General features: G+C 42.0%; 1 protein-coding gene across 1 annotated transcript; it reads left to right on the plus strand.

Moving 5' to 3' along the window:
• The first annotated feature begins 4009 nt into the window (after positions 1 to 4009).
• Positions 4010 to 11230, plus strand: chsy3 (chondroitin sulfate synthase 3). Its single transcript, XM_084572007.1, has 3 exons — positions 4010 to 5268; positions 6183 to 6466; positions 6751 to 11230. Exons 1-3 carry the CDS (start codon positions 4692 to 4694, stop codon positions 8320 to 8322), a joined length of 2433 nt encoding a protein of 810 aa, XP_084428133.1. The 5' UTR covers positions 4010 to 4691; the 3' UTR covers positions 8323 to 11230.
• Positions 11231 to 11731: the final 501 nt, after the last annotated feature.

Here is an 11731-nt window from a genome sequence, read left to right on the forward strand (position 1 = left end):
GACATGCAGCTTATTAACATGTTTGCTTCTGACACGCACTGACCTTTGCTCACAGATTCAACCTCGCAACACTTGCCGTTGGTGGTCTGGAAAAGTGTAAGTGTGCGTGTGTGTGATTTTGGCAGGTGCAACTTATTAGGCCATTCAAGTCTCTGGGGCACTATTTGTTGTGTTTCTTCAGTGACTCCCCGGCTACTCTGGAACAGGTGGAGCATGTGAAAAAGCTATATACGCTACAGTTAAATGAAAAGGGACCAGTGCACAAAATATAAACTACACGGCAAGCTCATTGCAAAAAAAAAGAATTCCAACAGCATGGAAAAAAGAGAGAAGACTTGATTTTTTTTGTTTTAGTATTAAAGCATATGCATCATTTGTTTGTTTTTAAATGTGATTTACCAAGAGAATTTGTCCGTCATCTGCACCTCATATCTTCCGTGTCTGCATTAGTATCATAATTAAACAACATCACAAACCTGATTCTGTAGTAAGCTGAACCAGCAGCCTTCACGTACGCTTGAAAACATTTTCTAAACCTAATTCGCTAGTACGCTCATCTGTTTAATTTGAAAACAAGCCATAAGAAAAATAGCTTGAACCGTTTTTGCTTCTAAAAGGATCCCCCACACTGTTCCCAACTGCAACTGCTAATACACCAGTGTTGAATCCTGTGTGCTTGTCATTGTCCCACCACAGACACATCATCATCATCATCATCATAATAATCATAATCATAATAATTTTCATAATAGCTCTGGACTTCATCATCCCAGGGATTTCTACCTGCAGGGCCCATTACCTTGAACTGGACAATACAGGCTAGTAGGCTACTATACAAATACTGCCAAACAACCATCAATCCTCTCTCCAACATTTCAGACCATGGGGGCTGGACTCATGAGCTATATTTCTCCTTGCTATGGTCCTGTCTCAGTCACAATAGCTGTGATCCCTTTTTGTCAAAAGAAGGAGAAAAAGCTGTAAGATGGACGGTGTCTTGTTCATCAGAGTGATCAGCATCAAACAAGAACATGAGAAACTGCTATGTGAAGCTGTTAACTTCTTGCTGAGGATAACAACATTCATAATAATAATGATCTACATGCTTATCTGGATCATTCACTAAGTTGCAAAATAAAATTGCTTTAAACGCCTATTCATACATATTTTCACAGGTTATGTGGATGGATGTGACAACCGTATATTTACCAGGACAGGCTACATTTATCCTCTGAAATGGGTAGATGGTCAAACTAAGTCTAAGTGGCAGTTTCACCCACTTCTAATTGCCATCTTGAATAAATGCCTTTTCAAATTCCAGCTCTGCTTACAGAGGCTGTGGACTTTCTCACGACAACAAAACATGCCTTGACTCTGCATTCACGCCAGTTCGCTTTAACTCAATAAAGTCTGGGATGCAAGTCATACCGATGTGCAATATCAAAAATGCCCGCAGTAAATCAGACCACATATTGTTCCATCACATCCCGACTGAAATCAGACTACAGAGATGACTAGTGAAGAGGAACGTGTACCTGATCTATGAGCGAATACCGATCCTGCCTTGGCTCATGGGTCAGTCCTCCGGTGCTGATGCTGATGATATGTCCACTTGTTAAATAATACTGGCGTCCTCCTGAAAGCCCAGAAGACATTAAGATGAGGTCGTGCAACGCGCTGTTTAACGCAGAGTTCAGTCCGATGAGTGAAAGTCCCCAGCAGTGTCTCATCAACACCCTGGTGAACTTTTCTCATTGTCAAAATACTGGCCTGACTGCGCTCGTGACGTCACGAGCGTCTCCACCAATCACGGACCGTCACAGTCCTGCAGGTTTCATTGATATGAAAATGATATGCTGATTTGCTGGATTGAACGTCGTCGGCAATACCATTGCTTGTAATTAATGCATGACTGCGCCAAAATAAATAAATAAATGCTAATAATAAACGTTAACCAATGTTTTGTTCTTTCAGACCTTTTCACACTTACAGTATAAGCTGAAATACATTTTAAAAGCAGAGAAACCAAAAGTACTCATGTAGAGATACGTCATTTCTAGACACTATCCACAAAGGTTGGATAGTAAACTGGACTTATAGAGTTTTTTAACTCACTTTTCTAGACACTTACTTTGTTTACTTCAATTTGTGACATTCATACAGTTACAGTTTGTTAAATGGTATGAAACAATAACACACGTATATTTTCTCTAGAGGAAATGCTGTAAATGCTCTCTCTCTCTCTCTCTCTCTCTCTCTCTCTCTCTCACTGCCTGGCCAAAAATAAAGTAGCCATCAAAAAAAAAAAAAAAAAAAAGATTCACTCTAACATTTTGTTGGACCGCATTTAGCTTTGATTACAGCACACATTTGCTGTGGCATTGTTTCAATAAGCTTCTGCAAAGTTACAAGATATATTTCCATCCTGTGTTGCATTCATTTTTCATCAAGATCTATTGATGATGGGAGAGTCTGACCACTGCACAAAGCCTTCTCCAGCACATCCAAAGATTCTCAGTAGGGTTAAGGTCTGGACTCTGTGGTGGCCAATCCATGTGTGAAAATGATGTCTCATGCTCCCTGAACCACTCTTTCACAATCTGAGCCCCATGAATCCTGGGATTATCATCTTGGAATATGCCTGTGCCATCAGGGAAGAAAAAAATCCATTGATGGAATGACCTGGTCATTCAGTATATTCAGGTAGTCAGCTGACCTCATTCTTTGGGCACATAATGTTGCTGAACCTAGACCTGAGCAACTGCAGCAACCCCAGATCATAGCACTGCTCCCACAGGCTTGTACAGTAGGCACTAGGCATGATGGGTGCATCACTTCATCTGCCTCTCTTCATACCCTGATGCACTGATTAACCACTATCCTTCCAGTTTTTAATAATGCGTTGGACAATTCTTAACCCAATTTTAGTAGTTTCTACAATCTCCTTAGATGTTTTCTCTGCTTGATGCATGCCAGTGATTTGAAAGCTTCACAAACATCTTTTCCACGACCACAGGATGTGTCTTTCGACGTGGTTGTTTAAGAAATGAGAAGCTACTCATTGCATCAGTTGGGGTTAAATAACTTGTTTCCAGCTGAAACAGAATGTAATAATTATCCAATAGGAGGCTCGTACCTATTTGCTTAGTTAAATCCAGGTGGAGACTTTTTTTGGCCAGGTATTGTAGTAACCCCTTAGAAGCCTTCTGGCTTCAGTACGAAACGTTTGTCACTACTGCCACCTGCTGGTACAACAACAGTCCACAACTCCTCATTAACTGCCGCAGATTGATCAAGATAAGGGTATCAGACTTAAATACAAACGACTTCACGCTATTTTCAAAACTACATTCTTTTTTTAACAGCCACAGAGTAAATCAGCATAAAGCATTGTTGTGTTTTTCATTGACAGACAGTCTGTCACAAATAAACACAAATTTGTGTTTACTGTGATTTCATTTGTCATTTCAGTCTAAAATTGAAAATGACAGACGACCAATAACTGTTAAAGCTTTCCAACAGAATAGGTGGCTTTCTGATCCTGAAGGAAATCATTAGTGTTTTTTTGCTTGTTTTACTTTTATTCTGAAGTCACTGATCCGGAACTGTTGCTATCCACAAAGAGGGGGAAGTTGATGTCATACAGTAGAAAAACCTATACGTTTAAGTTCAAGTTGTGACCTCCACGGACAAAGTTTTTAATTTGTGTCTGTAAAGTTTCTCGGTCATGCAGGTTCTGGTGTATCGAAAAAATCAAGAGAGGCAACTGGACTTGTAGAAAATGATTATATTTCAATCTGTGGCTTTTATTCTGTATTTCTCACAGCAATATGATGTTTGCGGATACCTTTCAAAACAAGAGTATCGACGTCCCGCTGTGTGACATATTATTAATTAGAATTGTTATTAAATCTTCTACGCTTTACTTTATATTTGCATGTTGTTGTTTTTTAGTTAGTTAGGTTCGGTATGAAAAACGATATTCAATTACTTAATGAGTCCTGCGGTGTTATGAAAATTAGATCTTTATTCTGAAAAATGTAAAACGCGGCAGGAAGTCGTCTTGTTCTTGACAACGGAAAAAAAAGAACGATGGCAACTTAGCGGTTCGTGATGAGGAGAGGAGCGACTGAGCTTCTGTAAAACTGGCTTATAACCAACGGACCAAATGTCTGCCATAAACTTGACGGTGAGTCGGGACCGTGTAACAGTGAGCAACGCACAGTGCAGTGACAGCTGCTGGAAAGACGAGGGGAACAGTGGCGTGTTTGCCAGATTAATGGACTAGCTAAAGCCCAGATAAGCTCAGCGGCAACGACCAGAGACAGAAAAGACTAATAATAATAATAAAAAAAAAACAGGAGCACTACTGAGGAGTCGGCACATCTGGAAGATTCAACGCGGCTTTCAGTCGGGATGGAACTGGCCCATAAAATATTTGCACCGTGGGGCGTTGAGGTACAGTTTGACCGACGAGGATGGGTCCGACTCCAATGAAGGGGCTACCTTTCTTTTTGACCCCATGCTTTATGCTTCCAGAAGTGCAAACTGTGTTTTTCCACACCAGGTAGGCACCATAATGGTCCACAGAGATGCTGGATGTCCATACACGTCAGCAGCTCCCCAGACAACGGCGGCATTCATACATCCCCATTAACCGCAGAGCTCAACTCCTCGAAAGGTAAACAGACATGGCTCTGAAGTCTAGGAGACCGTGGACGACCGTGATATTCGGTGTATTTCTTGGCTTCACCGCCTCCTCTTGGCTCATTGTACCTCACGTGCTGGAAAGCAAAAGGAAAAAGTCCCCCGTGTGTTTGTACTTCAGCGACTCCGCCGTCGCTAAAGCTCCTGACATCCTCGGCCATTCCGCGGCTGTCGGAGACCGGGGCAGCCCGCAGTTCAGTCAGGAGGAGGACAGGTTGTTCGGTGCGGGGAACGGCAGTGGACATGCTGGGAGACCCGTAAGCAGACCTCAGCATTTCCTCTATGTCGGAGTAATGTCTGCCAAAAAATACCTGGGCACCCGCGCCGTGGCTGCGCACGAGACGTGGGCGGCTTCCATACCCGGGAAGGTGGAGTTCTTCTCGAGCGCAGGGTCTGGCAGCATCCGCGTGCCTGTCCCACTCCCGGTGATCTCCCTGGCAGGCGTGGACGACTCCTACCCTCCACAGAAGAAGTCGTTCATGATGCTCAAGTACATCCACGACCACTACCTGGACAAGTACGAGTGGTTCATGAGGGCGGACGATGATGTTTATATTCGAGGTGATTATACTGGGAGTGTTTTATGTGTGTTTCTGTTTGTTTGGGAGCGAGAGAATGAAATACTGCATGAGGCTTATACCTGCAAAGTAAAATAGGGTTCATTACTTTTTTTATATAAAGTTGGTATCCAGGCATTAAATGGCTTTTTATAAATAAATTCTATTGTGTGTTGTGCACCAGTGTTGCACAACACACAATAGTTACACAGTGAAGAACTAGGAGTTGCCCACATGTATCATCCTGTCCACAAGTCTTGAGCAGAAGCAACACAAAATGTGTAGTCTAGAGCAAATATATTGTCATCGACAATGCAACAGCTCCGAAGGCTGTGGCTGTAGAAACACACAGAGGCTTTGCAAAACAGTTCTTCACCTCCTTCAGTGCAAGTTTACCTCAGTTCAGCTTCAACACAGACAGTGGTGGAAAACTGTTGTAGTGTAACTGTGGATCAGAGGCAAAACATAGGCTGGAAAATATGACCCAGCACATATTTTATCCAACACGGGGATGGTGCACCAATTAAAACCACATGACTAGTGCAGAAGGCCTCCAAATGCACCTAGTACTTGTGCAGGCAAGAAGTGTCTGCTACTTTATCTACTTCCAAACCAGCTGAGAAAAAACACACATTGTACATTTACAGTTCCTACAGCTAAGTCGGTATGTAGCTATTAAAAGGTTTCAGTAAAGCATTTCATGGACATGTTTAGGTAGAGACAAGGTTTGCTGGGCTCCCTGACTAGAACACACTTTATTATGCAATATTTATCGAGATTAAAAATAAAGTGTGTAAGTTTGGCTTCCTGCATTGTTATCGTTTGTAAGAAGGCATCTTTCTACTTAATAAAATACAAAATTTTCAATAGATGGCCACATAACTGTATTATTTCTCCCACACGCCCCCCCTGCGCCAGGTGAGAAGCTAGAGTTGTTCCTGCGGTCACTGAACAGCAGCAAGCCCCATTACCTCGGCCAGACGGGCCTGGGCACGCCGGAGGAGCTGGGAAGACTGGCCCTTGAGCCTGGTGAGAACTTCTGCATGGGAGGGCCCGGGATGATCTTCAGCAGAGAGGTTCTACGCAGGATGGTTCCTCACATCAGCACCTGCCTGAGGGAGATGTACACCACCCACGAGGATGTGGAAGTGGGCCGCTGTGTGCGACGCTTCGGAGGAACACAGTGTGTGTGGTCTTATGAGGTATGGACTGAGTCAGCCTGGTTTCTGTTCTTGCATAGCATCGGTAACAATATAAATTGTCTCAAGACGCTTGACAAACTGATGTGACAGATAAAGTTAAGTAAAATAAAAAAAAAACGTTTTGCTGTCTTCCTGTGATTCCTTGCATTCATACATATTTGCTGAGATCTGAGAATATGGTGACATGGAAAATAGCTAATTTGTACAGTTGTAAAGTACTTGAATCAAACAGCGAATCTGGAAGCTGAAATCAAATGAATGTAGTGTTGCAACTCTTTCCACAGATGCAGCAGCTCTTCTATGAGAACTACGAACACAACAAGAAAGGTTTCATTGAAGAACTCCACAGCAGCAAGATCCACAATGCCATTACACTCCACCCCAACAAAAATCCTGCCTATCAGTACCGGCTCCACAGCTTCATGCTCAGCCGTGAGATCTCGAGGCTACGGTACCACACCATCCTGCTCCACCGCGAAGGCCTGATCATGAGTTACCTCAGTGATACAGAAGTACAGTGGGAGGACCAACAGCTGGGGTCTCCACCTTCCTTCATGCGCTATCAGCCAAGTGAGAGAAATGATGTAATCGAGTGGGATTTCCTGACTGGCCGGCATATTTATTCTGCTGTTGAAAACAAGATGGCGCGGCAAAGCCTTGGCAACTTGCTTCGGACTGCGCTGGAAGACATTATACTGCAGGTCATGGAAATGATTAATGAGAATTCAAAAACACGTGGCCGTGTTATTGACTTTAAAGAGATTCAGTATGGCTACTACAGGGTGGATCCAATTCATGGTGCAGAATACATCTTAGACTTATTGCTTCTGTACAGGAAACATAAGGGACGCAAAATAACAGTGCCTGTGAGGCGGCACGCTTATCTTCAGCAGTCCTTTAGCCGGCCGTTCTTTACCGAAGCTGAAGAGTTAGACGTAGCTGAACTTGTGGCAGCCATCAACTCTGAATCCCAGTCCCTGTCTTTCTTGTCCAACTCTCTGAAGTTCTTGTCACCTTTCCAGTTCTATGAAACAACCAGGGAAATGTGGGAGCAAAGCCAGAGAAAGGTCAACATTCTTGTCCCACTCTCTGGTCGCTACGACACCTTTGTACGCTTTATGGAGAACTTTGAAAAAGTATGTTTGATACCCAAACAAAATGTTAAGCTATCCATCATTCTGGTGGACAATGAGAGCAATCAGAGCAGAAGAAACCACCTTCAGTTAATCAAAGACTACAACAGGAAATATCCAAAAGCTGAGCTTTCTGTAATCCCCATGACAGGCAACTTTTCACGAGGGCTGGCTCTGGAGCTGGGCTCCTCACAGCTTGATAATAACACCCTACTCTTCTTCTGCGATGTGGATCTCATCTTTAGTGCTGATGCCTTGCAACGTTGCAGAGACAATGCTGTTCAAGGGAAACAGGTCTACTTCCCTGTTGTCTTTAGTCAGTACAATCCTAAAATAGTGTATGGTGAAAAGGCCCCAAGAGAAAACAAATTTGTGCTCACCAAGAAAAGTGGTTTTTGGCGAGATTATGGTTTTGGAATCACCTGTGTTTTCAAGAGTGATTTACTAAAAGCTGGAGGTTTTGACACCTCTATCTTAGGCTGGGGACTGGAAGATGTAGACTTGTTCACAAAAGTTATTAATTCTGGTTTAAAGGTATTACGCAGCCAAGAACCGGGAATTGTCCATATTTATCATCCTGTCCACTGCAACACAAGTCTTGAGCAGAAGCAACACAAAATGTGCCTTGGTTCAAGAGCAAGTACGTTTGCATCGACAATGCAGCTAGCGGAGCTGTGGCTGGAGAAACACATAGAGGCTGGCTATAACAGGTCTTCATCCTGACACTCCAAGCCTCCTGGACTCTTGAGTGCAAGTTTACCTCAGTTCAGCTTGAACACAGACAGTGATGAAAAACTGTTGTAGTGTGACTGTGGATCAGAGGTCTTCATAGGCTGGAAAATAAGACCCTGAAAGGACCCAAGACTACTCCACAGGACTCCAACACAGGGATCATGGACTAGACCCTAATTGACCTTACAGCAGGTAGAACAGGGCAGAAGGCTTCTAAAGGAGATGAGATGATTGATGCACCTAGTACTTGTGGAGGCAAGAAGTATCCGCTACTTTATCCACTTCCAAACCAGCTGAGAAAATCACACATTTTGTTGTACATTTACAGTTCCTTCAGCTTTGCAGAAGTATTATTTACTGCGGCAGTGATGCAAATATGAAGCTTTGGAAACAGCATACAATTCACAGTTTACTCTAACTCTTTACTGGTGTCATTTTTACACATGTGTAAATGAGTATGGCAACTTGGAAAGAATGCTAGTCTTGGCCTCTTAAAAAAATGACCCAAAGAGCAAGTTCAGCTCAACCAAAATGTTTAACTTCAAGTAAAACGTATTAAAAGGGAATGGGAATCAAAGGGAAAAGGACTCTGAATTACGTGAATGTTAGGCTTTATACACTAAGTGATGCTTTAATGTGTTGCAGGTTGTCTCAGTATGCAGTAGAATCATCACCTGCAACCATGTAAATCACTGAGCTGAATGCTCTGTGACTCTGCTCGTAATGGCTGAAGTCATTGTGGAATGTGGATGGCTGCTATGCCAGGAGCAGCACTGTCTGCTGCGTTATACAATCTCTTTGTGTGTGTTTCTGTGTGAGTGAGTACAGAAGTCAGCCGGCCTAAAACCCTAAATTAATCTACTTCAATCTACGGTGAATTTTTCAAAATGGCCTCGTGCAGACCTGAAGCTGAGGCTGTGTGATTTCTGCCCATACCACAGTGATTCCTGTTGCGCTACTGTTCTAGTGAGATTAGCACCGGTTCGGCAGTTCCTCTTATTTCTAAAGCCCAGCAGTTTTCTCTTTTATCTAGAGTGAGTGGCCATAATTTGTGCTTTTGCACTCTGATTTGTAATTCAAAAGATATCAGCTTGGTTTAACACAGCCTCTTTAAATGATCACACTGACATCTTTCAGTGTGATCATATTTAAATTACTGTTGAAATGATATGAAAGCATTTACAGCATTCAGATCTCTACTGACATTTAGTGATCTGTGATTCATCATTAGGTGGAACTAATGTTCAGCTGACTGATTGTGCAACACAGGAAACACTGTTTGGATTTGTGGGAAGTGAGGTCCAAAAACACAGCTGCAATAACTTATGATAATAGGTGGAAAGAAAATGAAAAGGGATCTGGGCACGATTGGCGCTTTAAGGCTTGAGGAACCAATAGATCAAAAGGGAGAACCACGGTTTAAAAACTGGAAATAAACGGGAGGGAGAGAGTTTAAAGGTTCTAGTCGCCACCACGCTGCCTTTGGACGAGACGCTATAGATTCTGCTTTAAGAATTTTTTCTTCAGAAAAGTTGAAACTCAGCCTTTTTGGCGCCACCACACGGCTGACCAATCACTGCATGAGATGTGTTGGACACACTGTGGAGTTAACGCTAGGCAGAGAAGCAGTCATGACCATAGAAGCATTTTAGTCTGACTGGACTGAAATTACGTTGGACTGGTTTGAATAAGGTCTTTCAGTTTCACAATGTCTTCCAGTGGCAGTTATAGGACTAAGCCAATAGTGCTGAAACTTTTTCTGGTAGGGCCCAGCTTCAGAAGCCCCCCCAAAAAATCACATTCCCCCACTCCACATTTTCATCAATAATTAAGAATGACGGTAGAAACAACTAACAAAAACACTATCCAGTTTGAATTTTGGTGGAATAAAGGTCAGCACGATAACTTCAGCGAACATGATTTTCCTCTAGTCACCCTGCACCCTCCATCAATTTGAAATTTGAAATTACTTTACTTTTGTTCTGCAACCAACCAGTAAGGTAACAATAAGGTACTTCATGGCTGCTTCTGTACTGTAATTAATCATTGATGTATAAGCTTTTTCTTACTGCCGTTGTTATTATAACGTTTACACTTCTGCCTCAGGACCACATCGTACCACCTTGTGCATTGCAACCTTTTGCTTTAACTGATATGGTACCCACTGCCTACTGAGCATAAGAGTAATCTGGTAAATGATAGTTGCAATAAGGCTGCAGAAGAGCTTTTAGCTAGCCTGTTTCCAACAGTGCTGCTGTCACCATGATAAGAATATTTGATCCAGTTTCTAGTTAGAGTGAGAAAATGCCATTGTTTTCTCACACTTCACTTCTTGTTACTACAGACTAAATGATTCACTTTTACAAAAACATCTTGTAACATTCGTCATTTGGAGTAACTGAGTGAATATTCTTGTTCATGTGCTCAGCAGTTGTTTTCAGACCTGAATCACTGTACACTCCTTCTCTTGTAGAACAATATATCAATAGAATGTTATTATATAATCAGAACATTTGCCTGTACAGGAACCCTTTATGTTGCATTTTCTGTCTTGCATTACCAAAGTGCACTGCAGCCACCAAGAAAAAATGTGTCTCATATGAAGAAAATCATTTCATAATTACTTTATTTTTATCTCACAACCATAAACATCCACCTATTGTAGTAATGCTACTTTCCTCATAATTGTGAGATACTAAATCATTCCTTTGGTGACTACAGTGCACTGCAGATCATTTGTATAGATTCTGTCAAGATTTAGAGTTAGTTTATGGTTCTGTTGCCCAAGCACAATGTCTTTAAAGTCTGCTAGCAATAACAACAGCTGTAGTATCAACGGATTATTTATAATAAATGCATAAAAACGGATATATCATCATTGTGTCTGCTTTTATGAGCTCACTGCTTTCATTGGATGCTATTATACATACTATATTGTCATTCTGTATGGTAAATCTGCCTGCTTAAGTACAAGTCACTATTGGAATCATTTACCAAATGGAAACAATTGGATTGTAAGACTGCCAGCTAAGATTAGCCCATACTATATGTCAGGGACACAGCTACACTCATTGCATTGCCTGCAGGATAGCGCATAAATAAGACATCCCATCAACAGCTCACCATAAACTACTGTGCACATAACTTGACTCCTTGGTGCAGTCTTTTAATAAACGCTTCATTTCAAATACAGGATAGAATTCCCACTTATGAGTATGAGTCAAGCTTCATATCAGCTTCTGCCAAACTCCAAATTGTTAGTACTAAGGAAAGGAAAAAAGAAAAAAAAAAGCATAACAAAGACTTCTCCACCCCTCAGTGCTGGCAAAACATTAGTTATTTTTGCCCTGCCCAATCTGTTAAAGCATTTAAAAACAGTGTAGTTTATGAGTTGTATAAT

This window comes from Chelon labrosus (genome assembly GCF_963514085.1).
Source record: "Chelon labrosus genome assembly, chromosome: 22".
NCBI classification, from domain to species: domain Eukaryota; kingdom Metazoa; phylum Chordata; class Actinopteri; order Mugiliformes; family Mugilidae; genus Chelon; species Chelon labrosus.

Bases quoted from the DNA above. Each gene is read 5' to 3' on its own strand.
- chsy3 (XM_084572007.1), top strand. From the start codon at position 4,692: ATGGCTCTGAAGTCTAGGAGACCGTGGACGACCGTGATATTCGGTGTA. The intron at 5,269-6,182 runs GTGATTATACTG...CCCCTGCGCCAG, and splicing joins CGATGATGTTTATATTCGAG to GTGAGAAGCTAGAGTTGTTC. The intron at 6,467-6,750 runs GTATGGACTGAG...CTCTTTCCACAG, and splicing joins AGTGTGTGTGGTCTTATGAG to ATGCAGCAGCTCTTCTATGA.